The 27,965-nt window shown below is 36.4% G+C and overlaps 1 protein-coding gene across 2 annotated transcripts in view; it reads left to right on the plus strand.

Annotated features, from left to right (window-relative positions):
* The window catches only part of ADK (adenosine kinase), a 629,414-nt gene that overhangs the window by 219,155 nt on the left and 382,294 nt on the right, over window positions 1-27,965 (plus strand). For both annotated transcript variants that reach the window (XM_036735188.1, XM_036735189.1), the window contains exon 4: window positions 12,459-12,537. In XM_036735188.1, coding sequence (XP_036591083.1) covers window positions 12,459-12,537 — 79 coding nt within the window. The remainder of the gene's footprint in view (window positions 1-12,458; window positions 12,538-27,965) is intronic.

Genomic DNA, 27,965 nt, shown 5'->3' on the forward strand with positions numbered 1-27,965 from the left:
GCATTCCTTTTTTATGGGAAGAAATGCAGGGCTAAAGACCAATGTCCATAAATGCCAACTCAGACACATATTTATTTGTGTGACTGTTGACAAATCATTTTTCACTGGTCCCTAGTTTTTAACACAATTAAAATGAAGGGCTTGAACTAAGTGTTTTCTGAGGTTTTTTCCTACTCGAAAATTCTACCATATAAATATTTTGTTATTGTTATTAAACATTCCATGAATTTATTAAGGTCTTTATTTTATGCTTTCTTTTTATTTGTTGCATTTCCTTCAATGCTCAGAAAATAATTGATTTTTTTCTTTAAGTATAATTATACAATAAATTTTGACTAATTTAAGTGAGCTGAGAACATCACTGCTAATTGATAACCTGCTTAGTTAAGATATTATTTTTAGCTTTCTTGTTGCTCATATTTATATCCACTGAAGACTTAAAAGCAACGTATCACCTTTGGAGCCTGTGCTCTGAGAGCAGTATCTGGCTAGACTAAAAAATGTAAGCAAATAATTTTTGAGAATTTCCTCTATATTATTCATTCATTCTCTCTCTCTCTCTCTCACTCTCTCTCTTACTCTCATTAGAAGCAGCTGTCAGGAAATTTATTTTTACTAATATTTTCCCTCCTTTTAAAGCTAAGCTACTTGCCATCAATTGAGGTAAATTGTCTGACATCAACAAGGTAGATAATTAGTAGTGTGGATATCTGGGAAAAGCAGGTGGAGTAATTTTGTTCTTTTTTTCTTAATTGCCTTCCCAGGGATAGTGTACTATGGCAAGTTTTCATACATTAGCTAAAGTGCATTACAGAAATAAACATTCTCATATCTGTTCTTTCCTTTTCCAAGATAGTTAAAACCAGAATATGAATTTAACTGAATGGATTATGTGGTGGAGGTGCTAGTGACTACAAAGAAAGTTGTAGAAATTGACAGATTAAAGTGACACCTCATTAGGGGTGACAGCCTGCCTTTTACATATTTGAAATGCTTAGGAACAAGTATGTATATATGTCTTTCTATTATGGCTATAAAAAAAGCTGTCTGCACTCATTCTCCCCATTACCTCTACTCTCACATACTTTTCAGCCACTTCCAGTCTGGCTTACATCCTCATTACTCAACTGAATGTGCTGTCCCTATGATCCCCTCATTGCCATATCCTGAGGCCTTTTCTGAGATCTCATCCTTCTTGTATTTTCTGCAGGACTGGCCATTGCTGACCACCCCCTCCCCTCTACTCTTGAATTTTTCTCTCCTCTGGGAGCTTTTTATGGCATTACTTTTTCTTGTATTTTTGACTATTCTCTATCTCCTTTGTGGTACCATCAGTGTCCATATCCCATCTTCTAACATTTTCCTATCCCTCTGTGACTCTCTTCTTTCCCCTCCTCTCTTTTTTCCTTCCTTGCTTTGTCCTTTCCTCTTCCCTCCCCTTCTCTTCTTTCCTCTATCAGCTGTTATGGGTTTAATAATTATCTTTATCCAGATAGCTCCCAGATATTTGTATCTAGCCCTAATCTCCCTCCTGAGTTCTATCTAGTCCAGTATTGCCAGCTTCGTATTGGACATTTAGAATTGAATGTCCCATAGACATCCTAAATTCATCATGTCCAGTACAGAACTCATCTATTGCTCCGTAGCCCATCTCTTTTATTAACTTTCTTTTTATTGTTGGTATCATCCTTCACAGTAATTTAAGTTAGCGGACTCAGAATCCCCTTTGACTCCTCACTAGTATTTAGTCCATATGTTTGGTCAGTTGGCACGTTTTGTTGATTTTCCCTTGATAATATTTTTCATCCTGTTCTCTTTATTCACAAGGTAGCTATCGTTGCTAGCTGTGCTCTCCATGCCCTAGGGATAAGAGTATGATTTAAAAGTAGGTGTTTTAGTGATATAGTCTTTTCTATGGACATGACATTTAGTATGTGGCTGGTCTGTCATTCACCAAGTATTTATTAAGTGCTTACTATGGTCTAGGCCTACAGAGAAAACAAATAAAAGTAAAAAGAAAGACAGGTGTGCCGTTGAAGAGCTTACATTCTAATGGGAGGAGACAAGTAAAAAGAAACTGAAAGAGACTGGTGAAAAAGGAAGAAATGGCTAGCCTGGGGCACCCTCCTGTGATGGAGGTTCTTCCTGTTCCTTCAGCATACTCTCCTTGGTTTCCCTTTCAGGGACCATTCTGACTCACGCAGCTGGTCATGTGAAATCTCTTCACCATGCTGATTGCTGATTGATTAAGTTTTTGATGCTCATCGCTTGCCTTTCTCCTCTGGTCAGAGGGCTGGAGGGTAGAGTGTTAAACTTTTCTCCAAGCCTTGCTTTATAGAGGGTGCTGAACTTAGACAGCTTTTCAGGTGTCTCCATTTTTTATCAGCTGCTCTTTTTGCTTTTGACTCTGTGGAACATCATGCTTTCTGTCCTGCATGTTCCCTATGCGTCTATCTCTCTCCCCCGCTTCTCTCCTTCCCAGCATCATTTTGTACATTGTCTTCCCCTGTTCAACTGTAAAGGGTGGCTAGGTGGCGTAGTGAAAGTCTCATAGGAAGACTCATCTTGTGGTTATTCTTGTTCAGTTGTTCAGTGTCCAGCTCTTCCTGAGAAATGACATCTTACTGACTTCAGGCCCAGCACTCTATCCAGTTTGCCACCTAGCTTCCCTACAGTCTCATCTTCCTGAGTTCACATCTGGCCTCAGATACTTACTAGCTGTGTGACCCTGGGCAAGTCATTTAACCCTGTTTGCTTCAGTTCCCGAATCTGTAACATGAGCTGAAGAAGGAAATAGCAAGCCACTTCAGTACCTTTGCCAAGAAAACCCCAAATGAGGTCACAAAGTCAAGCATGACTGAGACAACTCAACAACAGCAACAAAAATTGGACTGTCTTTTTCTTTTATTTTCTTTTTAATATTTAATTTATTTATTTTCACTTTCAACATTGATTTCCATAAGTTTAAAATTTTTCTCCCCCTCCCTCCCCAAGATGGCATGCAATGCAATATGGGCTCTAATACATACATTCTGATAAAACACATTTTCACATTAGTCATGTTGTATAGAAGAATTATAACAAATGGGAGAAGCCATGAGAAAGAAAACAAAACAAAAGAGAAAAGAGTCTGCTTCACTCTGCATTCTGCCTCCACAGTTCTTTCTCTGGATGTGGATGACATTTTCCATCATGAGTCCTTTGGAAAAGTTTTAGGTCCTTGCATTGCTGAGAAGGGCTAAATCTATCAAAATCAGTCCTCACACACTGTGGCTGTAACTGTGTACAATATTCTCCTGGTTCTGCTCACTTCACTCATTATCAGTTCTTATAAGTCTTTCCAGGTTTTCCCAGAGTCCACCTGCTCATCAGTTGTTTTTCCCATGAGGTAGTTTATATTTTCTTCCATTTTTTCCTCCTTTTGAATTTGTTTGATTCATGATGTCTCATAGAGTAATTAGCTTCCACTTGAGCAATTCTAACTTTTAAGACTTCTGTACTCTCTTTTTCATTTGATCACTTTTACTCTTTAAGGAATTGTACTCTTCAGTAGATTTTTATAACTCATTTTCCATTTGGCCAGTTCTACTTTTTAAGCCATTTTCTAAGCTGTTGAGTCTTTTTTCATAATTCTCTTGCATAACTCTCATTTTCTTTTCCCACTCTTATATGATTTTTAAGCTACTTTTTGAGCTCTTCCATGAGTTATTTCTGGGCTTGAGACAACTTCCCATTTTTCTTTGGGGTTTTGCCCATAGATGTTTAGACATTGTTATCCTCTTCTGAATGTATGTCTTGACCCTGTCACCACAATAAGTTTCTGTGGTCAGATTCCTCTTTTTTGTTTTGTGCTCATCTTTTTTTTTTTTTTTTTTTTTTTGCCTTTTTCCTTTCTTTTAAATTTGATCTCTGCTTCCCAGGGTGGAAGGGGCACTGTCTCAGGCTTCTTGTGCCTGTGGCTGTGGGCCCTGGCTGTTTACCTGGTGATCTGCTGATGGAACCTTGTGTGTGGTGCTGTGTTGAGGGGATGGGATGGCCGGGTAGTTGGTGCTGCTGGAGGTTGTAGGGCTCTCGAACTTTACTTGGTGCTTAGCTCGAGTCCTAGTGGTGGTGTCTGGCATGATCCGAGGCCAGGTCGTGTTTTTTTGCGTTCCCCTGTGTTTACCACTGGAGCATGTGGTGCTTCTTGGAGCTGGCATCTCCTAGTTCCCTTCGCTATGCTAAGGCACATGGGGGATCCTTGTGTTGGTTTTTGCCTGCTCCACCACACTGGTCTCAGGATCTCCTGCTGATTTGCTGAGGCAGGGCTTGCTGGGATACTTCCTCTCTGGAATGCATTCCCGATTTACCCCAGTGAGATGGACCTTTTTTGCTGATCCTCCAAGTCTCCTCCAAGACTGCCCCACCCCGTGTCTCTGCTGGCTCTGCTGTTCCAGGATTTGTTCAGGGATGTTATTTTATGTTTGTTTGGAGGTGAATATGGGAGAGCTACAGCAATTTACTGCTTACTCTGTCATCTTGGCTCCCAGAAGTCCTTAGTGCCCTATTTTAAACAAGCTTTTAAAAGGCATTATTATGTTCAATCACATGGTATTTGTTATTAAATACTTAACAAATGTAAGCGCGTCATATAGCAAATTAAGCTATATCTACACAAAATTCACTTTGTTATTTAACCCGTATTAATGAAAATAGTCCAACTATTTGCCTTAAATTTTGAGTTTATGTTCTATAAAGATTTTTCTTTAACTTTTTCTCCTTATTTTGATTTTCTAAGTTTTTATGGATATATTTTGTTTTTACATTACCAAAATACTTCCCCAAATCCTTTTCTCTCCCTCCTTTTGGGAGTCATCCTGTATAACAAATGACATTTTTAAAAAGACAAAAGAGGTAGGGAAAAAAATCAGGAAGGTTATCAGTTCATTGAAAAAAATCTGAAAATAATGTATTTATTAAGTCCTTATTAATTATTTATAAAGCATTTACTATGTGTTAAACAGTATGCTAAGTGCTTTCTTTAAGAAATATTATTTCATTTGGTCCTTACAACAACCCTGGATTGTAGCTGTTATTATTATGTTTATTTTACAATTCAGGAAAAGGCAAGCAGATGTTATCTGACTTGCTTGCTCAAGGTTATACAGTAAGCCTTAGGTTTGATATGTACTCAGCCATTCCTGACTCAGGCAGAGCTCTCTGTCCACTGCACCACTTCTCTGGCTTTAATATAGATGTAGATATCGCTATCAGTAGAAATAGTTTTATATACCTGTGGATCTTCCCACCTCTTAGGATTGTCTTCTCATTTAGTTTCTTTGGGGACATGCTTGTTCTTTGTAATTTTGTAACATTTACTTTTTATTGTTCTGTGGTTTTTTTCTTTACTTTTATATTGTTGTAGTCATTGTGTATATTGTTTTCTTGGCTCTACTTTACTTTTCATCAACTCTTGTAAGGCTTTCCATGTTTCTGTGTATTACTCATATTTGTTACTTCTTTCAGTACAGTAACATGTCATTACACTCATGTATCACAGTTTGTTTAGCTTTCCTCTATTTTCACCTATTTTGTTTCTACCAAAAAGAGATATGTTTTGCTGCGTATAGGGACTTTCTTCTTAACAATGGTTGACTTTGCATATATACTTAATAGAAAAATCTGAGTCAATGGATTTAGACTTTATAGGCACTTTAATTGAATAATCCCAAAATACTTTCCAAAATACCAATACTGATTTACAGTTTCACCAATAATGTGCTAGTGCATATATTTTCCACCACCCTTCCAATTTTGACTGTTCCTATGTTTTTTTCTTTTGGCCAGTTTGTTGGCTTTCATTTGTAAAAAGATTGTCATTGTTAATTTAGTCTAGAATTATGTTGACTCATTTGATGTTGTGGAAGGATCTCAATATAAATGCACTAGATCTAAACAGTTTTTTTGCTGAAAAAATCATTCAGGAGAATTGAAAAGGACAAAAAGTTCCTGTTGCTCAGATTATCTAATGAAGCTTATTGAGTTAGTTCATCTGTTCCTTTGATTGGCATTTCATATAGATTAGGCCCTCAATTGAACAACAAAAAAAAATAAGGGAGGATTCTATTTGGCAAATTGTATAGTAGTATCGATATTACATTGCTTCCTGATAGATAAATCCTTTTTTTTCAACACCGTATCATCTTACTGATGCTACATGGCTGTGACTCCCTTTGAAGAATCAGAATTGTGGCTGATTCAAAGGAGAATGGTGAAATGCATGGTGAGCATCATGTAAGGTGAAGCATATTACTTTTTTGTACACAAGATAAAATATGCCCTTTAGTAAAACAGCTGTAACATCAGATATAGTAAGAGTGAGGAATAACAGATGAACAGCTTGAGTATTACTCTGTTACCCACAGAAAGATAAAGAGAAACACTTCGGATGCACTTGATGAATCCTTTGGAGGAATTATGGAAGGAAGTAGATAAAAAATCACTTGGAGGAGAGTGTGTGGATTGGTTGTAATTTGGTGGAAGGAGTGCCTATATTCATAAGTTTACTTTTCCAATGAAGGAACAATTTATTTCTTAATCTCTGTAGTATGTGATTTTCATTAGTGTATCTCCTAAAATATATTATTTTGTAACAGTTGAGAGATAAAAATGCAAAACAATTCCAAGAGAAAAAAAAATTTTAGTATGTTAATTTACAAGTCACTTTTTACTCCAATTTATTTTATTATTTATTTAATATTTTAGTTTTCAAGCATCGATTTCCACAAGATTTTGAGTTACAAATTTTCTCCCCATTTCTACCCCCCCCACTCCAAGATGGCGTATATTCTGATTGCCCCATTGCCCATTCCCCAGTCAGCCTTCCCTTCTGTTAACTCACTCCCCCCACCCCCATCCCCTTTCCCTTTACTTTCTTATGGGGCAAGACAGATTACTATGCCTTATTTCTCAGTTGCATGCAAAAAAGACGTTTTCTTTTGAACATTTGGTTTTAAAACTTTGAGTTCCAAATTCTCTCCCCTCTTCCCTTCCCACCCACCCTCCCTAAGAAGGAAAGCAATTCAACATAGGCCACGCATGTATCATTATGTCAAACACTTCCATAATAGTCATGTTGTGAAAGACTAACTATATTTCCCTCCATCCTATCCTGTCCCCCTTTATTCAGTTTTCTCCCTTGATCCTATCCCCTTTCAAAAGTGTTTGCTTTTGATTACCTCCTCCCCCTATCTGCCCTCCCTTCTATCATCCCCCCTTTTTTATCCCCTTCCCCCTACTTTCCTGTGGTGTAAGATACCCAATTCAGTGTGTATGTTATTCCGTCCTCCAGTCAAATTCAATGAGAGCAAGATTCACTCATTCCCCCTCACCTGCCCCCTCTTCCCTCCCCACGAACTGCTTTTTCTTGCCACTTTTATGTGAGATAATTTACCCCATTCTATCTCTCCCTTTCTCCCTCTCTCAATATATTCCTTTCTCATCCCTAAATTTGATTTTATTTTTTAAGATATCATCCCTTCATATTAAACTCACCCTGTGCCCTCTGTCCATATGTATGCATATTCCCTTCAACTACCCTAATGCTGAGAAAAGTCTTATGAATTATACACGTCATCTTTCCATGTAGGAATATAAACAAACAGTTCAATTTTAGTGACTCCCTTATGATTTTTCTTTCTTGTTTACCTTTTCATGCTTCTCTTGATTCTTGTGTTTGAAAGTCAAATTTTCTGTTCAGCTCTGGGCTTTTCACTGTGAGAAGACTTGAAAGTCCTCTATTTTATTGAAAGTCTATATTTTGCCTTGGAGCATGATACTCATTTTTGCTAGGTAGGTGATTCTTGGTTTTAATCCTAGCTCCATTGACCTCCAGAATATTGTATTCCAAGCCCTTCTATCCCTTAATATAGAAACTGCTAGATCTTGTGTTATTCTGATTGTGTTTCCACAATACTCAAATTGTTTCTTTCTGGCTGTTTGCAGTATTTTCTCCTTGATCTGGGAGCTCTGGAATTTGACAACGATATTCCTAGGAGTTTTCTTTTTGAGATCTTTTTCAGGAGGTTATCGGTGGATTCTTTCAATTTCTATTTTACCCTCTGCTTCTAAAATATCAGGGCAGTTTTCCTTGATAATTTTTTGAAAGATGATGTCTAGGCTCTTTTTTTGATCATGGCTACAAGTCACTTTTTAAATGAGACACCTAAGTAGATCAGGATTTTAGTACCAATGAATGTATTAGTGTTAGCATGTAAAGGAGAAACAGTGGGAAAAGTGTATTATATTTTAGGTCAATAGTCCTGATTTTGAATCTCAGCTTTGTTTTTTACTTGGCTTTTGGGACATGATTTTAACCTATTTATTTTTGACTGAATTTCCTCATCTTAAAATGAAGGTATGCAAATCATTGCCATGGTCTTTTCCAGTTTTAGACATTATGAACCCAGGAATTTTACTTTTTAACCATCTTGCTTTAAATACTATTTGACCCAGTTTTTAAGGTGTGTTCATCCTTCTTTAGTACTGCCGATCAGAATTGAAGATTGTGAAAATTTTTGTCGTATATTCTATATTGGTGATTTATTGGGAAACATTACAAATGATTCCAATAACAGAAATTTATAAAACTGAATAAAGGTTCAAGAAGCTTCTTTCTCAATATCATTCATTAAAAAATGGATCAGAGCATATTTGACTCTTTGAAAATGCTTTTTAAAAACTGTGATAATGTCTTCATGACCAAGTACAACAAACTGTTTTCTGACTTTAAAAGATTATATTGCATTGACTGGGATATTAAAGGTTGAAGTAAGGGATGACCATGCAAATGACACAAAATTTAAAAAATTTCATACATACACACACTACAAAAGTAATAGGAATTGAACTGACTTGCGAATTAAAGAATGTTATATGAATTTGATCATAAACATTTGAATGTCCCCAGTTGATGTCAGTTTTTCATGTAATTTATTACTTTATATTTAAAAGAAATTTTAAATAATAAACATTAGAGAAATATTTCTCTCAAACTTTCCTAATGATGCTACTACTATATAGATAGCTACTTGAATGCCAGTGGAGAAAAATTTGAAAAGCTTAGACTAGCTTTTGTCTAGCCCCAAATATGATTAAGAGTTAGAATGGACTAACATAAAAAATAAGGCAGAATTCAAACCATGTAATTAGTTGTTATTTATTGTGTCAAATTTAAACATATTAAATTCAATTTACAAATAAAGTAGAATCAGAAAAATTAGAATCATAATGGTTACTTTGATGTTCTCAAGCTATCTTACGGATTTTTATCAATATTTCCTAAAAATGTGTAACTATAATAAGAAATTGACTGTCTTCAAAACATAATACACACATTTTCCTATTTATACATTCTAAATTGGGTAGCCCACAGAAGCTGTTTGGTGATTTAACAAATGCTTTTGATGGTTTGGGAAACTTCCATTGTGAAATAGTAGAAATTTATCCAGTATACCTGGGAAATACTGCATCAGGAAGAGGCACTTTTAATGTTTCCAGAAATAAAATTAAATGAGATTTGTAAATAGATCCCATTTTCTCTTCTTCTGAGTACCTTGGAATAATACAGAACCTCTCCCCTTTATTTCAAAAGAAAGAACTTTTTTCAGCCTACTTAAATTGTGTGCAAAGAATAGTGACATAATTTGAATAGCCTAATTATGGTCCATGTCATCATGAAAATGGAGTAATCACCTCCTATCCTTGAATGGACTGTATCAAGATGTCTAATTCTCTAAATTGATTGAGAATCTTATGTTTTTCTTTTCATTCCTGTATAAACAAAACTTGATTCAGTGACTTGTCAAGTTACTGGAATAATGATTATTTTGAAACAAGGTAATATTTAATGGTCTCTGACAGTTCTTGATACGTTTGACTGGACAATAGGAAATCCTTGTGAGATTATAGAACCAGCACCATGGTGTTAGCTAAGCAGTTCAGATATTGTTTCAGATTGTTGTCATTACTGTTATATGTATAAGATATGTATTTGAAGTCTCTTATGAGTGTTAGGCCTTCATAGTTTTTAAAAAGGAGGAGGAACAAAGTGAGCTTCTAAATATAACTCAGGCTTCAGTGATGAAAGAAGGTCTCCAGTTTTAGGAATCTTGTCTGTACCATTTCCTTTATTGTGTATATTGAAATGATACTTGTGGGAAAATATATTCAAACCATAAATATGAAAAGTGAGTTTATGGGCTTTCCAGACAATTTGTGTGAATGGCTTATCAGTGAGGGAATTTGATTCCAAGTACTTGAGGAATCAGTGGTACTTGAGTTCCCAAACTACATGGCTTGCTCATGATGAAATAAGAAATAATGAAAGTACATATCTGATGAATTGTTTCTATTACTGCTGTTTTTTGTATATCATAAATGTCCATTTATGGAATTCTTTTCTATGCTCTTTAATGTTTAAAATCTAACTTTCATTTTGGTGGGCTTGTGAGATTCTTTTGGGTCTAATCTTTCGTAAAATCCTCAAAGTTAAAATATTTTCCCCCATCCTCAATTTTTTTAATCTATCCTATAAATAGATTTTTGGGGCAGCTAAGTGCCACAGTGGATAGAATGCTGGACCTGGGGTTAGGAATACTCATCTTCCTGAGTTCAAATCTGGTCTCAGATACTTGGTAGCTGTGAGAGCCTGGGTTTGACTCAGTTTCCTCATCTGTAAAATGAGCTGGAGAAGGAAATGGCAAACCTCTCCAGTATCTCTGTCAAGAACACCCAAATGGAGTAATGAAGAGTTGGACATGACTGAAAAACGACAGAATAACAAAAAATAATATATTTATTTTATTTTATTTTTTGTCCGTACCCATGATTTTTTAGTGAAGGCAGCTCCAAATGAAGAAACTCCTTCTCCTAATTTTGATCCATACTCACTCTGGGCACTAATAGGCCAGGTGAGCTGTCTGGATTCCCACAGTTAGACACAGAACTTAAACACAGGTCTTTCTGACTTTGAGGCTGGCCTTTTCTCCATGATTTGGTTGCCGATAAAGTTGCAGGTATTATATCAAATTATAGCAGTCTACCTAACAGATATTTAGCAAGCTGTATCCCAAGGAGATAGCATTGGTATTTACTAAATTGGTAAATTTAGTAAATTGGTATTTACTAGCACCTGGTATTTACTAAAGTCTTTTCTGTATTCACATTGATCTATATCTCTTACTGACTTTATGTCCCACTCCCATAACAGCTGTTCCAAACATTTACCTTAAGCTTATAACTCTCCCTCACCCACATGCAGCTTCCTCTCTTTACTCAGAAGTTTGATGTTATCCATTAGAAACTACTTCTAATCCTCTCAGTATTCTTCCTCTGTTTATTCCTTTTCCCCAGTTTCATGGGAAGTGTTTATTGTTCTCCTTGTGAAAGGCAACCCCCTTCACTCCTACCTGGGATTACCTTCCTTCCCCTTTCCTCAGTGATGTAGGTCCCTCAGTCATCTCTTTCATCTTATGCTTTTTTGTTCCTCTTCATGTGGCCTTGAGCTTTCCCTTTAGCCTAAAAAGATACTTAGGGTTATTATATCTTTAAAATATCAACAACTTAAAAGCGTACACAAACCTCCTTGGCTTTGCCACTCCCTCTTTCTGCCCTGTCACTGTCCAAACCTGGAAGAGTCTGTATGTATTCACTAGATGTATTTCTTAACCAGCTTCTCCCTCCTTAGTACCTGGCAATTTAGCTCTCTACTGAAATCGGTCATAAAAGACCTTCTCATTGCCAAATTCAGTGTCACTTTTCCCATCCTTATCCTGCTTTTATCTCTAGGGCAATAATTCTCAAACTTTAGTCTTAGGGCCCCTTTTACATTCTTAAATATATTGAAGACCTTCCTTCCTCAAAGAGGTTTAACTTGGGTTGGTTTTATGTTTAAATGTCTTCATATTGTTATGAAAATAGTTTTGACCTTTCAGGATTTCCTGAAGTGGTTTTGGGGACCCTCAGAGAGAACTCTAGATCTTGAGCACTAAATTGGCATTTATAATTCTTGCTTTTGATGCTGTCCTTCACTGCTTAATTTTGGCTTTCGAAAAGTACACCATCCCCATTAATCCTTTATTCTCAGATGTCAAATGGTACAAAAGCCAAGCTTGCATATCTTTGGGTCACCATGAGCAGTACATTAATGTGCAAACTGCACATGCTTAAGGCATTTTGATTATCTGTGTAAGTCAGAATCTGCTTATAGTGTTGAATCCCCATTATAATTTTATTATGAGCCTTTGTCAAACATGTGCCATGTCTTATAAACTTTCTGAACATGTTGACTGATAATATCCTGCCTACTAGCATTAAGATACCTTTCACTATGACATGATCTTGTTCATTTCTCATCCAGATATCTACTGTGATAATTTAAGGAACCTAACCTAAGTTTTTCCTTTGTGTTTTTTTAACAGGTTTGAAGAACTTGTTAAGAAGTTCAAAGTGGAATATCATGCTGGTGGTTCTACACAGAACTCTATTAAAGTGGCCCAGGTTAGTTAATCATTTAAATCATTCTAAAGAAAAGAAATGCAAACGAAAATGAGAATGTTAACTCTTTCACGTCACAGTTTTCATTGGAATAAATCTTGTCAGTGCACAATAGGTTCTTTCATCAGTCTTTAATTGGGAGTTTTAGTTTAAAGAAAAAAAAATCTTAAATGTCTTTCCTATAACAAATTTTTCTTGATGATTTACAGCCCAATTTTCACTTCACTGCTCATAATAAATTTAAGTTTTGACATGTAGTTTCTTAAGAGTTGATGCCTTGTCCACCTGATATTTCATCCTCACAGTTAGGCAGGTCCATTTTGGGGCTCTCCTCCAAAAAATCTACAAAGCCTTTAAGGGACCATATAGAACCTTTGATTTTCAGAGCTCAAAAGGGGCTTCAGAAGTTTTCAGTCCAACTACTCCTTGGACAATGTTCCATTCTGCAAAATATTTGATCATTGATTATTCAAAATTTGCTCGAATACCTCTTGTGAGATAGAAAGTATTAACCTCCAAGGCAGCCCATTATATTTTCAGATAGACACAACTGTTGTGCAGTATTTTTGTAATGATAATAGCTAATAGCAAACACATGTGGCAGCAACTGTGCTAAATGCTTTAAAATTATCTCATTTGATTCTCACAACCTTTTGAGATAGGTACTGTTATCCCCTTTTACAGATGAGGAAATAGGCAAACAGAGATTAAGTGACTGGGCTAGGGTTAGACAGCTAGTAAACGTCTGAGACTGGATTTGAACTCAGGTCCTCCTCACTCCAAATCTTGGGCCACCTAGCTGCCCCCTTATTAAGTCAATCCTAAATCTGCCTTTCTGTAGCTTCTACTCATCATTTCTATTTCTGCCCCTTCAGGCTTAATCCCTTGTCTACTTGATAAACCCTCCACTTCTTAAAAACAACTATACTGGGGGCAGCTAGGAGCCTCCAGTGAGTAGACCACTGGCCCTGAAGTCAGGAGGACCTGAGTTCAAATCCAGCCTCAAACACTTGACACATTCACAAACTGTGTGACCTTGGGCAAGTCACCCAAACCCAATTGCCCTGCCTTCCCCCCTCCAAAAAGAAAAAAAAAGTATTAAAAAACCAGCTATACTAAACATCTCCTATTTTTTCCAGTTCATCTGCAATATGAAGGGTTTGGATTAGGTGCCTTCTGGGGTCCTTTCTATCTCCAGAACCATAATTGTATGAACTAATTCTCATCTGGCTCTATCTTAAGGCCCATCAATATCCTAGTCATCCTGTTCTTCACTCTCTCCTACTTATCAACTACTACTAAATCGTGGTCTCTAGGAAGCATGTCGATAAGCTACTGATGTGCCAAGTGCTAGGCTACATATGCAATGACATACAATAAAAAAGGAAGTGTCTGCTCTCAGGGAGGTTACGTTTTAATGGGGGAAGACAACACTTAGAAAAAGGGGCTAAAAAGATTAGGGAGAGAGGAAGTAGAAGGCATGTAGAATAGGGCAGGATGGTGAATTCCACAGAGACAGTAGCACAGCTGAGAGAGGAATGAAGCTTGACTGATCTTGACCCATCCCTAAAATGGAAGTCCTCCATGGAATTCACTCATGGGAAAAGGGTGAGGACAAGGTGAAGTGATATTCCAGAGTGAAATGTTATAGGCACTGAAGGATTTTCTTCGATAAAAACACAGCTGAGTCATGATGGGAAAAATAGGATAAGGATAAATGGAAAGTAATTAACAGAGGGAAGGCACTGGAATTAAGAAGGGTTCAGGAAGTCTTCCTGTGGAAAGTGGGATTTCAATTGGCAATTGAAGGAAACCAATAAGGTTTCTATTTAGAGCAAGGGAGGGAAGAGAACACTTCAAGCATGGGGGACAGCTGACTAGAAGCACTGAGTTTACTATTTTAATTGTGGTCTGATCCAAGAGGAGTCTAGCAAGGACTTTGACTTTCCTAGTCAGGCACACTGTGCCTCAGTTAATATATGCTATATTGTGTTTTGATTGTTACACTATGAGTTGAGGATAATTGTATTCTATCATTAGACACTTGGAATTATCAGAGATTCTGGAAGTCCAATTCCTAAAAAATAACAGCTTATATATTTTTAATCAGCAGAGAATTGGCTAAAATTAATTATGCCATTCTCATTCAAGTAAATGGCTTGGGTAATGAAGGCAAGCAGTGTAATGAATTTTTTCTAATCTTGAGAATTTTGATGAACAAGGAAATAAGATCTCAATAAGGGATGGTGGTTTTCTCTGTCCTTTGAACATCTAAGACCAAATGGAAAAAGTTAGAGCCATCCCTTTTTTATTGTTATGATTTTGGAGTTGACGCAAACATCATAATCTGCTATTGCAGCAAAATCTGGGGTGCTTAAAAGATCATTATTTTATATTTACATTGATTATTGTTACCTTTTTATAATATGCTTAGCATGAACTAAAGAGTATTGACAGTTGTTACGCATCTTTTAAAATTTTCAAATAAATAACTCATTTAAGAGATAACCTTATACTTATTCCATTTACTTCTAATAGCAGTTCTGCTTCATAATGTCAAGGAATAATTTGTGCTTTTAAATATTAATTTTCTCATAATAAATTCAACGCAGATGCCTCAGTTTCAAGAATATATGTATTGTAATTATATCTTTAATGATCTCTATTCATTTTTTATACCATCCTGCTGTTGACTTTGTGAACTCAAGTTTTAAGGTATATTTAATAGTGTTTTTTAAAACAAAGTTTGTTTGTTATAAAGTGTTCCATATAAAAATCTCCAGAAGTCCTTCAGGAGGCTGTTAACTACAGGTTTTGGCAAATCTGTTCACATTCCATTCCTACCCTGCAAAGTTTTATGTTTTCTTCTTGTCACTGGACTATCCCAAGTAATCCATTAGTATATAAATAGAAAATGTGAATTATGTTTGGGGCAGTTTTGAAGAAAAGCTCTGGTGCATTAGATACTTTCACAGAAAAAGTTACTACCCAGTTGATAACTGTAATTTGATAGTATTCTACAATTCCTGGTGGTTTTGTTTCTTGATAAATATTTATTTTCTTGGACTGATTTCTTAGCTGAAACCCAGTTTTTTATCTAATTAACCCTAACCCTTAGGAATTGCATAAGATCAAACAAAAACATGTCAATGAATAAATGCTAACTATGTAATGATTAGTACGAAACTCATCATTGTGAAATCTCATTATTCTGCAAGATTGAATATGCCAAATAAGCTCATCTTGTCAGTATGCTCTGCTCCACTTATTGGACTCTGTGACTGAGGACAGGGCCATCTGTCCAAAGCCTTTGTTTTAGAAAGGGTTTCAGCCTGGTCTTCTCCTCATTTTCCATCGGCCACGCTGCTTTTGGACTTCTCCATAGGACTGTACCTGGGTATCTGTTCCTCTTTTCAACTTTCTTTTTTATTTGGTTTTTCCCAATTAGATTGTAAGTTGTTTGAGGGCAGGAATTGTCCTTTTTTTTAACTTATACCTGTATTTGAAGTACTCAGCACAGTGCCCAGTACATAGTAAACCCTTAATAAATGTTTATTGACTGAGTGACTAACAGTATTGAATACTAAAAGTATTATATTTAACTCTCTGTTCTTACCAAGCTTAGACTTTCATAAGCACTAAATTACCTAGAAAGCTACTATAGTTACACCTCAGTTATCTGGCATCGTTGTTGAATAAGCTTTTCCTTTTTTAGCTAATTTTGCGAATTGAAGCATTTATTTGTAAAAACCAAGAGCTCTTTTAGTTGTCATTATTTTGAATTATAGTATTTTATTTTTCCCCTACTCTGAAATTTGTCTGCTCATCATTTCTTATGGAATAATAGTATTCCATTACATTCAAATACCACAGCTAGTTTAGCCGTTGATGAACAGCCCCTCAATTTCCTCAATTTTTTTTTGTCATCATGGAAAGGTCTGCTACAAATATTTTTGCAAATGTAGGTCCTGTTGCCTTTTTCATAATCACTTTTGAATTATACAGACCTAGTAGTGGTATTGCTGGATCAATGATTGCCCTTTGGCCATAGTTCCGAATTGCTCTCTAAAATGTTTGGATCAGTTCACAGCTCCACCTAGCTATCATATTTTGATGGAAATCTTCTAAAATATAGTCTCTTCTTCCTTGACTTCTTATACAGTGCACATTGAACATACTTTTACTTTCATGTTGTCTTAGAATCTTCGGATTGTTTGTCTCCACACCCAGTCTCCTCAGGCAGCTTTTCCAGCTTCAGATTTTGTGCCTGCTCTTTCAACTTTTTCCATTTATTCTTTTGCTCTCAGGTTGTCCTGGTCACCTCTTGACTCTTTCACTATCCCTCTGTTTAGTCTCTGTTATCATTCTCATCTCCCTTTAACTCTTTAATCTTTTGTTAGCTTAGAAGTCAGCTGAGTAAGCTTGTTAGAATTGTCCCCAGATTAAGAGCTGTTAGAGAGGCGATTATATGTGAAGTGAGTAAAGTTCATAAGCTTTAAAAGATAATTTATGAATTTTATTTTTGAAGCTCTGTGACTTGGCCTATTTCTACATTATCTGCTATGTGCTAGGTTGTTGAGCTTTATATCTTCATTTAGAAAATGTGCTTATTCCTATAGCCATATTGGCTGTCTAGAGTCCCTTTGACAAGGTCAGAGTTGGGAGAGCAGGTTCAAATGTGAAAGAATTCACTTAGAACTTTTCTTTAGCCATTGGGAGCTTTATTGACACAAAAGTAGTGGGTAGCCCTGGAAGAATGACTAGCCAGGACTAGCAATTTACAGAGGGACCGAGGCTTGTTTTTATAAGGACAGGATAAGGGAGACAAAGGGAATTTTTATGACCCAGGGTGGGGGGAGACAAGGAATTCCATGGTCCCCAGGGTAAGGGAAAGTTTGGTGGTATTTCAAGATAAGAGAAGGAGACTTCAGGGCACTGGGGAGTGAGCAACTCATCCCTTAGGGCCCCTTTGTATCTAGAGACTTTAGAATATCTTCAGGTTAGAGGATAAACTAGGAAAAGGGCTCCTTTGTATCCACATGACCTTCAGTATAGTTCTCACTGAAAGTTTCACTTTTTGGAGAATTTTAATAATGTTAATGATGAGATAACCAAAAATTTACTTTTTCCCTATTTTAAAATGATGTTTCAATGGACTAAAATTTACCTTGTTTTTTTTTTCTAAGTACAGGGAGATAGGGAAGATTTTTCTCTGTAGCCAAAATTTTGCACCAAAGCCAAGAACTTTTCTCATCCTTCTTGACCTCTGTAGCCTGTGACACTGCCCATTACTCTCTTCTCTTTGAAATTCTCTTCTCTCTAGGTTTTGGGGCCACTACTATTTCCTGGCCTTCCTTCTACCTACCTGACTTCTTTTTCTCAGTCTTCTTTGCAGGATCCTCACTTAGGTCCTGCTGGTTAACTGTAGGTTTCCTCCAAGGCTCCATCGCTAGCCCCACAACTTTTTATGCTACTTCACTTGTTGAGCTTATTGGCTCCCATGGATTCAGCTCCCATATTTATGCAGATGGTTATCAGATTTCTTTTTCTACCCTCAACTAATCTTCTGTCCTTTAGTCTTGCATCTCCAGCTGCCTATTAGACATCTTAAACTAGATGTCTCCTTAGACATGTTATGGTCAGTGTGTCTAAAACTGAATTTACTTTCTGTTTAGTTGCCAAGACCTGAATATGAGTAGCAAGGACCTTGACTTTTTCACTTTCATTTTATATTGGCCCAAATATATTTACATAAAAGGCTAAGGGACTTTTGAGGATTTTCAACTCTAATTCATTTAGTTACCTGGGTAAAAGGACTCTGCTGCCAAGATGCATGTGTCAGTTGACAAAATTAATCTTTCCTGGAGGTCAAGGGAGACTACTGTCTGGCAGAAGACAACTAACTTGGCGTAGTAGACAAAATGTTGAATTTGGAGTCAAAAGACTTTGGTGTTCACATCCTTACTCTGCTTCTTCCTGTGTGTCTCTGGTGACATTATCTCTCTTGGCTGCAGTTCCAGCTCTAAATCTATATTAGTAAGTTCTTTTGTTAGCAGAGTGTGGTATCTCCAAGCCTCTGAGTAGACAAAGAGCTGTGAATCAGTCAGTCTTCATGAAGCACCTGTTTTGTGCTAGGCACTGTGTTAAATGCTGGGGATACAAAAGGAGGCAAAAGACAGTCTTTGCCCTTAAGGACCTTACAATCCAATGGGGAAAACTACATGAAAATAGATATCTACAAAACAAGCTATATATACAGGATAAATAGAAAATAGAGAGGGGGAGGGTTCACTGGAATTAAGAAGAGCTTGGAGGAGGCTTCCTGTGGAAGGTGGGATTTTAATTGGGATTTAAGGGAAGCCAGGGAGGTTGATATTTGGAGCAGGGGAAGTAGGGCATTCCAGGTGTGGGGGACAGACAGAGAAAATACCCAGAGCCAAGAGATAGATTGTCTTGTTTTTGGAGTAGCCTGGAGGCTAGTGTCACTGGATGGAAGGGAATGTGTTGGAGAATAAGATTGATGAAGACTGGAGAGGTAGCACAGAGCTAGGTCATGAAGGCCTTTGAATGCTAAGCAGAAGCATTTCTGTATTTGATCCTAAAGGCAGTAGAAAGCCACTCAAGTTTATCGAGTAGTGGAGTGACATGATTGGATCTGAGTTGGAAAATCACTTTGGTGGCTGAATGGGGAATGGATTGGAGTAGGGAGAACTGAGGCAGGTAGACCCACAAGCAGGCAATAGATAGCAAAAGACCAAGTTTGAGGTGATGAGGGTCTCCACTGCAGTGAGGGGATGGATGATGGCTACTGAAGAGAAAAAGAGACATATTTGAGATATGTTGAATAGGTGAAGTCGACAGGTCTTGGTAACAGATTGGATAGCCTTATCAGAGAGAGGCTTCCTAGTTACCAGAACCCTAAGAGATTGGAGCTAAGATGCATGATCCTGAAGAAATGCATCCTAGAAGCTGTTTACATTGAGTAATGGCCAGCAGTAGGGATGAGACCCACGGAGTGATTTGTCCAGATGAGAATGAGAGACACTGGAAATTGTATAGGCCCATCGGGGAGCCATGGAGCCAGATTTCAAGCTTAGCAGGGAGCAGGCTCAGCCAGAGTGGTCCAATGCATTGACACCCTAAGAAGACATTAGAGGCAGGAGATACTCTTCCAAAAGTGTACTGGCCACACATTCCTGCATACATGATTGCTACTTGTATCCATTCTTCCCATTGATAATGGGTATGTATTTTGGTGGGAGAGTGCCTCAGGTTTATTGGAGGAATTTCCCAATTCTATTTTTCTTGCTGTGCTTTGTTATTGTGTCCTCTAACTAGTGAATGTAAATTCCTTTGTCAAAGGCTTTAGAGAATGCATACCCTCAGAGCACCTTGATTCTGGGTTAGAGTATTTTGGCCCCAACATGTGGACATACTTCTTCTTGTTACTAATTCCCTATCAAGCCAAGCACTCATACCAGAGTCCATGAAATACTGGAAAAGAGCAGGCACAACTTTCCTTCTATAGTCTCATCCTCTGGGAAATAATTCTCTATTGGCTTCTTTTTTTCCTCTTCACCTGTTTTCCTTTCTGTTCTCCTACAGTGGTTGTCTTCTTCGTACATGTCGTAAGTTGAATGTTCTCATTTTGAAGATTGTGTGGTATGTATGTGTGTGTAATTGATTATATGGGTTATATATGAATTTTCTAAATTAATTTAGGATAGTTGGTTTAAAAGCAAATTTATGTACATTAGAGTACAGTTATGAAATGAAATACCATCATATTCTAAGTAGTGTCAAAAGGAATCTGGTGTATTAGAAATAACAGGCTAAGAGTCTCGTAGATTCCAACTGTATCCTGTCTTTACCATTAACTTGCTGTGTATGTAGCCCAAGCAATTTAACCTCTATTCTTTGTTTCCCCAATTTGTAGAAAAAGGATCAAATTTTTTGTTTACTTAAGTATGAACGTGCCCTGTATTTCATAATTTGCTAGTCTGATGGATTTTGTAATGAGACATAAATATATCATGCTGCGTTATATTGTTGCAAGAGGCTTGGATTTGAATTTAAATCTTGACCAAGGCCTTTATTCTCTCAAGCCTTAGTTACCTCAACTATTATGATATAGGGCACTCTCACAGTTAATTAAATGGTGTTATCTTTTCTCTGACTTAACTAACAAAGTGTTTTTGAGGCTCAGATCTGATAGTGTGTCTGTAACACTTTGTAAATCATGAAGCACATCATATTAGATGTAAATTTTAATAAAAATTAAACAGTGTCTTGTAATTTGCTTTATTATTAACATTTATGAGCCCATTTCTGTTGTAACTCAATTTATCTTTTACTTTACTAAAAAAAGTTGTCTAATACTGTGTCATCCAATGTAGAAGTGCATCCTATCGAAATTAATATTTAGATTTCCTAATAGAGTTTTGATTTTCAGCCCTGAGTTACCTTTCCTAAAATGTGCTTTGAAAAAGATTATATATGAATTTGTTATGAAAGACAGCAAGAAATGAAGAAGGAAAGGATTTTTGAGTGATTCAATGGTGATATTTTTAAATTTAGGATTTTTTCCCCCTTCCTGCTTAGGTTTCGGGCTTACACCTTCCTGGCTTTGGTGCAGGCTGGAGCTTACTTCACATGTAATTGACTTTGTATCTTCCTTCCCGGACTTTGGTACATTTGGGGACGATAGTATCCTGGCCTGCAGAGACAGGAAACAGACCTTGTTGGGAGCTTGGGGGCGGGGGGAGTGAGGGAGAAGGGAAAACAGCTTCTGGGCCTCCTTTCATTAACCCTTAATCTGTCAGATTCACCGTGCATTCTGTTCAGAGAATCCTCTCATGGCAGCAAGAGTTGCTATTTTAAAGTAGGGAGAAAAAGTAAGGGGAGAAGAAAAGGAGCATTCATTCTATTAACGGGAAAGTTATTTATTTCCTTCTCACAATGTACAATTTTTCTTCAATATTTAAATGAAATATTAAGATAATTGCAAGGGTTCTACCAAAATATGCAAAAACTAAACTTTATAACAAGCTATTGTCAATTTAATTTGTTTTACAAAATAAAATATGGGTTCTTTTTCAAATATAGCAGTTCAAATAAGTTGTATTATTTTATAGCAAATTGCATCCCCCCTAAAATAATTTTGGTAAGGATGATGTTAATAGTATCATTCCTTATACATATAATTTGTATGGATTCCAGTTACCATAAAAAGATGTAGCTCTAGAATATGTTTGGGAAAAGTATATGTTTATATACACATGTATATATGTATAAGTGTATGTATACATCAAGAAACATCTAAATTATTTTGTAGCCTTCTGGGGGCGTTGGGGGAGGGGAAAAAAGAACAAAGTTAAAAAGTGCACAGCAGAGAACAAAAGAAAACACAAGGAAGCAAAGAAAAGATGGACTATTCTCAACACAAGGTGTATTATTTGTCATACAGGCTTTCTTGAAATAAAAATTTATTGTTACATATTTTGAATCCTCTCCTATGTTCTGCTATGCACATGACATGCTTTTTTTTCTTTCTTACTTTATTTTTTTTTTTGACTTTCATTTTTTTTTATTTTTATTTTTTTTTAAAGGTGTTTTATTTATTTTTAGTTTACCACACACGGTTCTACATAGTTTTGAGTTCCAGTTTTTCTCCCCTCCCTCCCCCCTCCCTCCCCAAGACGGCATGAAGTCTCATATAACTGTCATGTATAACTTCGCATTGAATTAATTTATGCTCTAGTCAAGTCGTGGAGAAGAATTTTGACCAATGGAATGAATCACGAGAAAGAAGAAACAGAACCAAAAAAAAAAAAAAAACAAAACAAACAAGAAAAAAAAAACCCAAAAACAAAAACAAAAGAGAAGCAGAAAAGATGAGCATGTAGTGTGCCTCAGTCTGTATTCAAACTTCTCAGTTCTTTCTCTGAATGAAGATAGCATTCTCCATCGTGAGTCCCCTGGAATTGCCCTTGCCCCTTTAGGTTGCTGAAAGAAGCGCAGTATGTCAGGGTTGGTCCTCACGGAATCCACATATCTGTGGCTGTGCACAACGTTCTCCTGGCTCTGCTCCGCTCACTCAGCATTATGTCGTGTAGGTTTTTCCAGGTTGTTATGAAGTCTGCATCATCCCCATTTCTTATGGCACAATAGTATTCCATCACCTTCATATACCACAGCTTGTTCAGCCATTCCCCAATTGATGGGCATCCCTTTGCTTTCCAATTCTTGGCTACCACAAAGAGAGCTGCTATAAATATTCTTGTACATATGGGTCCTTTTCCCGCTTGCATGATTTCTTTGGGATACAACCCTAGAAGTGGTATTGCTGGGTCAAAGGGTATGAACATTTCTATAGCCCTTTGGGCACAGTTCCACACCGCCCTCCAAAATGGCTGGATCAGCTCACAACTCCACCAGCAATGCAACAATGTTCTGAGCTGGACAAAATAATAACAAAATTCATTTGGAAAAACAAGAGGTCTAGAGTATCTAGGATATTAATGAAAAGACATGCTAGAGATGGTGGTTTAGCCACACCAGATATTAAACTGTACTACACAGCAGCAGTCATCAAAACTGCCTGGTACTGGTTAAGAAACAGGGGTGTGGATCAGTGGAATAGGATAGGTACACAAGTAGGTGAAATCAACAAGTTTAGCAATCTACTCTTTGATAAACCCAAAGAAGCCAGTTTCTGGGCTAATAATTCACTATTTCACAAAAACTGTTGGGAAAATTGGAAAATGGTAGGGAAAAAACTGGGCATAGACCAATATCTTACACCATATACCAAAATAAAGTCAAAATGGGTTCATGATTTAGGAGTAAAAGTTGATACTCTAAATAATTTGGGAAAGCAAGGAATAGTTTACTTATCAGATTTGTGGAAAAGTAAAGAATTCATGACCCAACAAGAGATAGAGAGCATTACAAAATGCAAAATGGATAATTTTGATTATGTCAAATTGAAATGTTTTTGTACAAAAAAAAGCCAATGCAACAAGAATTAGGAGGGAAGCAGAAAATTGGGAGAAAATCTTTGCAACTAGTATCTCTGATAAAGGCCTCATCTCTAAAATATACAGGGAGCTAAGCCAAATATATAGGAATACAAGCCATTCTCCAATTGAGAAATGGTCAAAGGATATGAACAGGCAGTTTTCAGAGGAAGAAATTAAAGCTATCTACAGGCATATGAAAAAATGCTCTGGATCGCTGCTGATTAGAGAAATGCAAATCAAAACAACTCTTAGATACCACATCTCTCCTGTCAGATTGGCTAAAATAACAAATCAGGAGAATGATAAATGCTGGAAAGGATGTGGGGAAATCTTTCTTACTTTATATTTAAGTTTCAGTATTTAAGTTTATGATATGTTTTTGTTTCTTTTCTCTATTTTGTATTTGTGTTCTGGTAAAATAAAATAAAACACTGTAAAAGAAAAAAAAGATGTAGCTCTATTATTTTACCAGCCTCCTAAAAATAAAGAATACTGGAACGTGAAAATTAGGTTTACTCCGTCTAATAGCCCATTACCTCAGTGTTTGTTATCAGTTATGATTTGGTGGTGATATGGGCAAAAGTGCTTTTTAAATGTTTTAAACATCTTGTAACCCTTTAGCCTAATATAAGTTCTATGTAGCTTCTGCCTCTCTCTCTCTGTGTGTGTGTGTGTGTGTGTGTGTGTGTGTGTGTAAAACTTGTTTTCTCCTGCCATTTGTAGTTTTTTGTTTTAATTTCTGGTCACTTATATGTGAGTGAATTTTAAAGGGAAGCTAAAAATTTGTCTCTGAGGATGGTTCTCGTTTTGTTTGTGTTCATGTAACTCAAACATTTTTAGTAACAAGACTGACTTAAGAAATTGGTTGGTAATGTTTATAGTTTTGTGTTTTATTTTTGGGTTTGATCAATCTACATCTTTTTCCTGTATTATGAAATAAGAAGGAAGTGCTAGTTTGCTTATTACTTTGCTACACTTGAGCCATTGCTGTTCTCAATGACAAAGCTAGTATTTGCATTTCATGTTTTGACGGGAATCACCAGAAATAATTCTGTGGATTTTTACAAACTTTGAGTAATTGTCACTTACCTATTATTTTCTAGTGAAATTTTTTACCTATTCATTTGCCCAGAGGTCCACTGCTTTCTCTCTCCACCCCTTTTAAAACAGTATAGAGGTCTTTAAATTCTTTATTAGCTCTTTTGCATTTCCTCTAGGCAGCAACCAACAGAGGCACTTAGGGGGTACTAACTCAGCTTGACAGGTCAGAGGCGTTATGTCTTCCTGTGTTGCTCGATTTAATAGTCTCAGAGCCTTTATCAAAGAAAGTGCCCACCAACATTGCTCTGAGGCAAAGGAATTGTAAACATATACACGTGTGTTTGTGTGTTTCTTTATGTACAAACACATTTGGATATCTTTATTGGAATGAGTATATGTTAGAACCATAATTCAGACAAATTTCTTGTGAAATTGAACATGTTTATTTTACAAGATGCAACCAACCTAATTTTCTTTTAAAATAATATAATCAGTGGGTGGGAGATTCAAATCTCCCAAAAGATTATAATGATTTTGTTGTTTGGGTACAATGCAAGCAAATCTTTTTCTTGTAACCAGTCCATTAATAAATATATTAAACAGTTAAATAATTTATAATTTCTTTTAAATCTTATACAGACGTCTTTTGGCACAATTTCTGCCTAGGGTCAAGTCTGACCAGCCTGTAAGGGATTTCAAGTATATTCAATTAATTTTTATTTCTTAAATGACCAGATTTTACTTTTAGAGGCCTATTTTTTGGAACCACTTATCTCTGTGATTACAGATCCAATGAATATTGATAAGAAAGTTTAATTTGTCTCTTCCTTTTTGAAATTACTTTGTATTACTTGATATATACTTTGTATTTATTTAGACTGGACTTGTGTCTTCCTGGTAGAATATAAGGTACTTGGGGGCTGAGACTTTCTCTTTGTATCCCAAGTACCTTGGTAATGGTGAAGACTTAACTAATGCTTCTTAAATTGAATTAAGCTGAACCAATATAACTATAATTTTGTTATAATTTATCTGGCAGATAGATAAATGATTATATACTTTTAATAGCATATTACTTGGTTTAGTCCTGTGATAAATTTAGTATTTTGAATTGAATGTAACCTTTTTTGTTGATTCAGCATTATCATCATTAATAATAAATTACTATCATGCCCCCGGATTCTCAGTAGCAATTACAAATGTCTACAATTCTTAACCAACAGTACAATATTAATGATTATACCTTACATCTGTGTTGATTTACCATTTACAAAGGCCTATCAGATACATTCTATCATTTGAACTTGATAGTCAGGAGAGGTGGTATTATCCTCGTTTAGCATATGAGGAAACTAAGATTCCAAGATCAGTGGCTTGCCTCAGGTCCCATGGCTGTTAACCCAATCTCTTCATTATTAGCCCTGGTGTGCCTCACTTTTCTGTTTGGTTGTTCTTTTGGCTCTTCCTATATGATCAGCTGTGACTTCTCTATACCTTTTGGTTTATAGCAACTCCTTTTAGAAGAGAATTGTCATTTCTTTTATATTCTTTAGCAATAATTTGTTTTTTATACTTACGTTTTGGTTTGCACCAATGATTTCATTGGTATAAGGAATTCCTGTTGCGGAAACTCCCTCTTCCAATACAAAACTACAAATGTTACTCAGTTTATAATCTTGAGTACTCAGAGAGTGGAAGTAACTTTGTTTAGTATCACATAGCCAATATGTCAGAGGCTGTCCTTGAAGCCAGAATTTCCTTATGCTGAGGCCTCCTTTCCACCCACTATACAAAATTGATTCTCTAGTTGTAGCTTAAGAGGAACTAGAGGCTGCCCAAGAAGAGAAAAGCTAGGCTTTAACAGGGGGCAGCTAGGTGGCAGCTTGGTGGTGCAGTGAGTAGAGCGCCAACCTTGGAGTCTCAGGAGGACCTGAGTTCAAATAAGGCCTCAAACACTTGACACACTTTCTAGCTGTGTGACCTTGGGCAAGTCATTTAACCACAATTGCTCTGCCTTCCCCCCTGCAAAAAAAAAAAAAGGAAAAAAAAAAAGAAAACTAGGCTTAACAAATTACTTAGCTTATTTCATTTTTGTGTTCAGTGCTAATCAGATGACTTTCTGTTTCTCCTCAGGTAGCCTAGAAGAAAACCATTTTTTTTAGCCTTTTCTTCCCGATTTAAGACTGGTTTCCAAATGATTAATGTTTGTCATAAATATGACTGTCTGATATGTGGCAGGGGGGAGTTAATGTAATTTTTAAAATATTATCTAAGTGTTCTTGCTTTTACATTTCTTTGTAATTTATGTTTTGTAATGTATTACATATTTGCAAAACTCCCAACTGTATTCTCAGATTACCTATGTAAATTTTGAATAACTATGCAAAAATTTCAAAAGCATTTCCTTAATCTTTCTTAGTCAAAAAATGATAAACATATTTTCATTATAGATTTCTTCATGCTCTGATTTTTTTTTTCCTAAGGACACTTAGGTGGCAGAGTGGGCCTGGAGTCAAGAAGGCTTCAGTTCAGATCTGATTCAGACACTCAACTAACTGTTATCCTGTGCAAGTTACTTAACCTAATTTACCTCAGTTTCCTCATTTGTAAAACGAGCTGGAGAAGGAAATGGCAAACTGTTCCAGTATCTTTTCAAAAAGAGTTGGACAGAACTAAAATGACAACAACAGCAAATGCTTTCATTCTTTTAATGCCACACTTGCTAATAACACAAGCACTATGTTCATGGCACCCTGGCCTGTTTGCTGTTCCTCACATAAGATAGCACATGTCCATCTATATGCCTTTGAATTGACTTTTCCCCAGGCTTGAAATGTTCTCCTTGTTAACCATCCTTTGCAACAAACTTCTAGCTTCCCATCTCTTTAAGGAAGTTTTCGCTGGTCTCCTCCCCAAGCGGGTGCTACTGAATTCCCTTCTAAGGCAGCTTCTTTCCATTTTTTCTGCGTGTATCTTATGTATATCAATATGTACATGTTATCTCCCTCATATGAACTCCAGAACTTAGAATGTGAACTCCATGAGGGACAGAGACTGCTTTTGCTTTTTAACTCCAGGGCTTAGCACAGTGCCTTACACATAAGCGCCTAATAAATGCTTATTGACTGATTTATTGCTGTTCTAGCAGTTCTAGTCTGTTTCTCATTTCCTCTACCAGTACCTGTGGCCATGTCTTAAATAACAGTATAAACATTTTGCTATGTCTGAAACAATTTCTTCCTAGTAGAGAATATTTCTTCTACTGACTTGAAGAAAAGACATTGGGGCTAAGATTATACTTCTTTTAGAACTATAGTGCAAATAATTTCATGGAGAAGCTAGAATTTGTAGACATTTTCTCACATTTTC

Source organism: Trichosurus vulpecula, chromosome 8 (genome assembly GCF_011100635.1).
Source record: "Trichosurus vulpecula isolate mTriVul1 chromosome 8, mTriVul1.pri, whole genome shotgun sequence".
NCBI classification, from domain to species: domain Eukaryota; kingdom Metazoa; phylum Chordata; class Mammalia; order Diprotodontia; family Phalangeridae; genus Trichosurus; species Trichosurus vulpecula.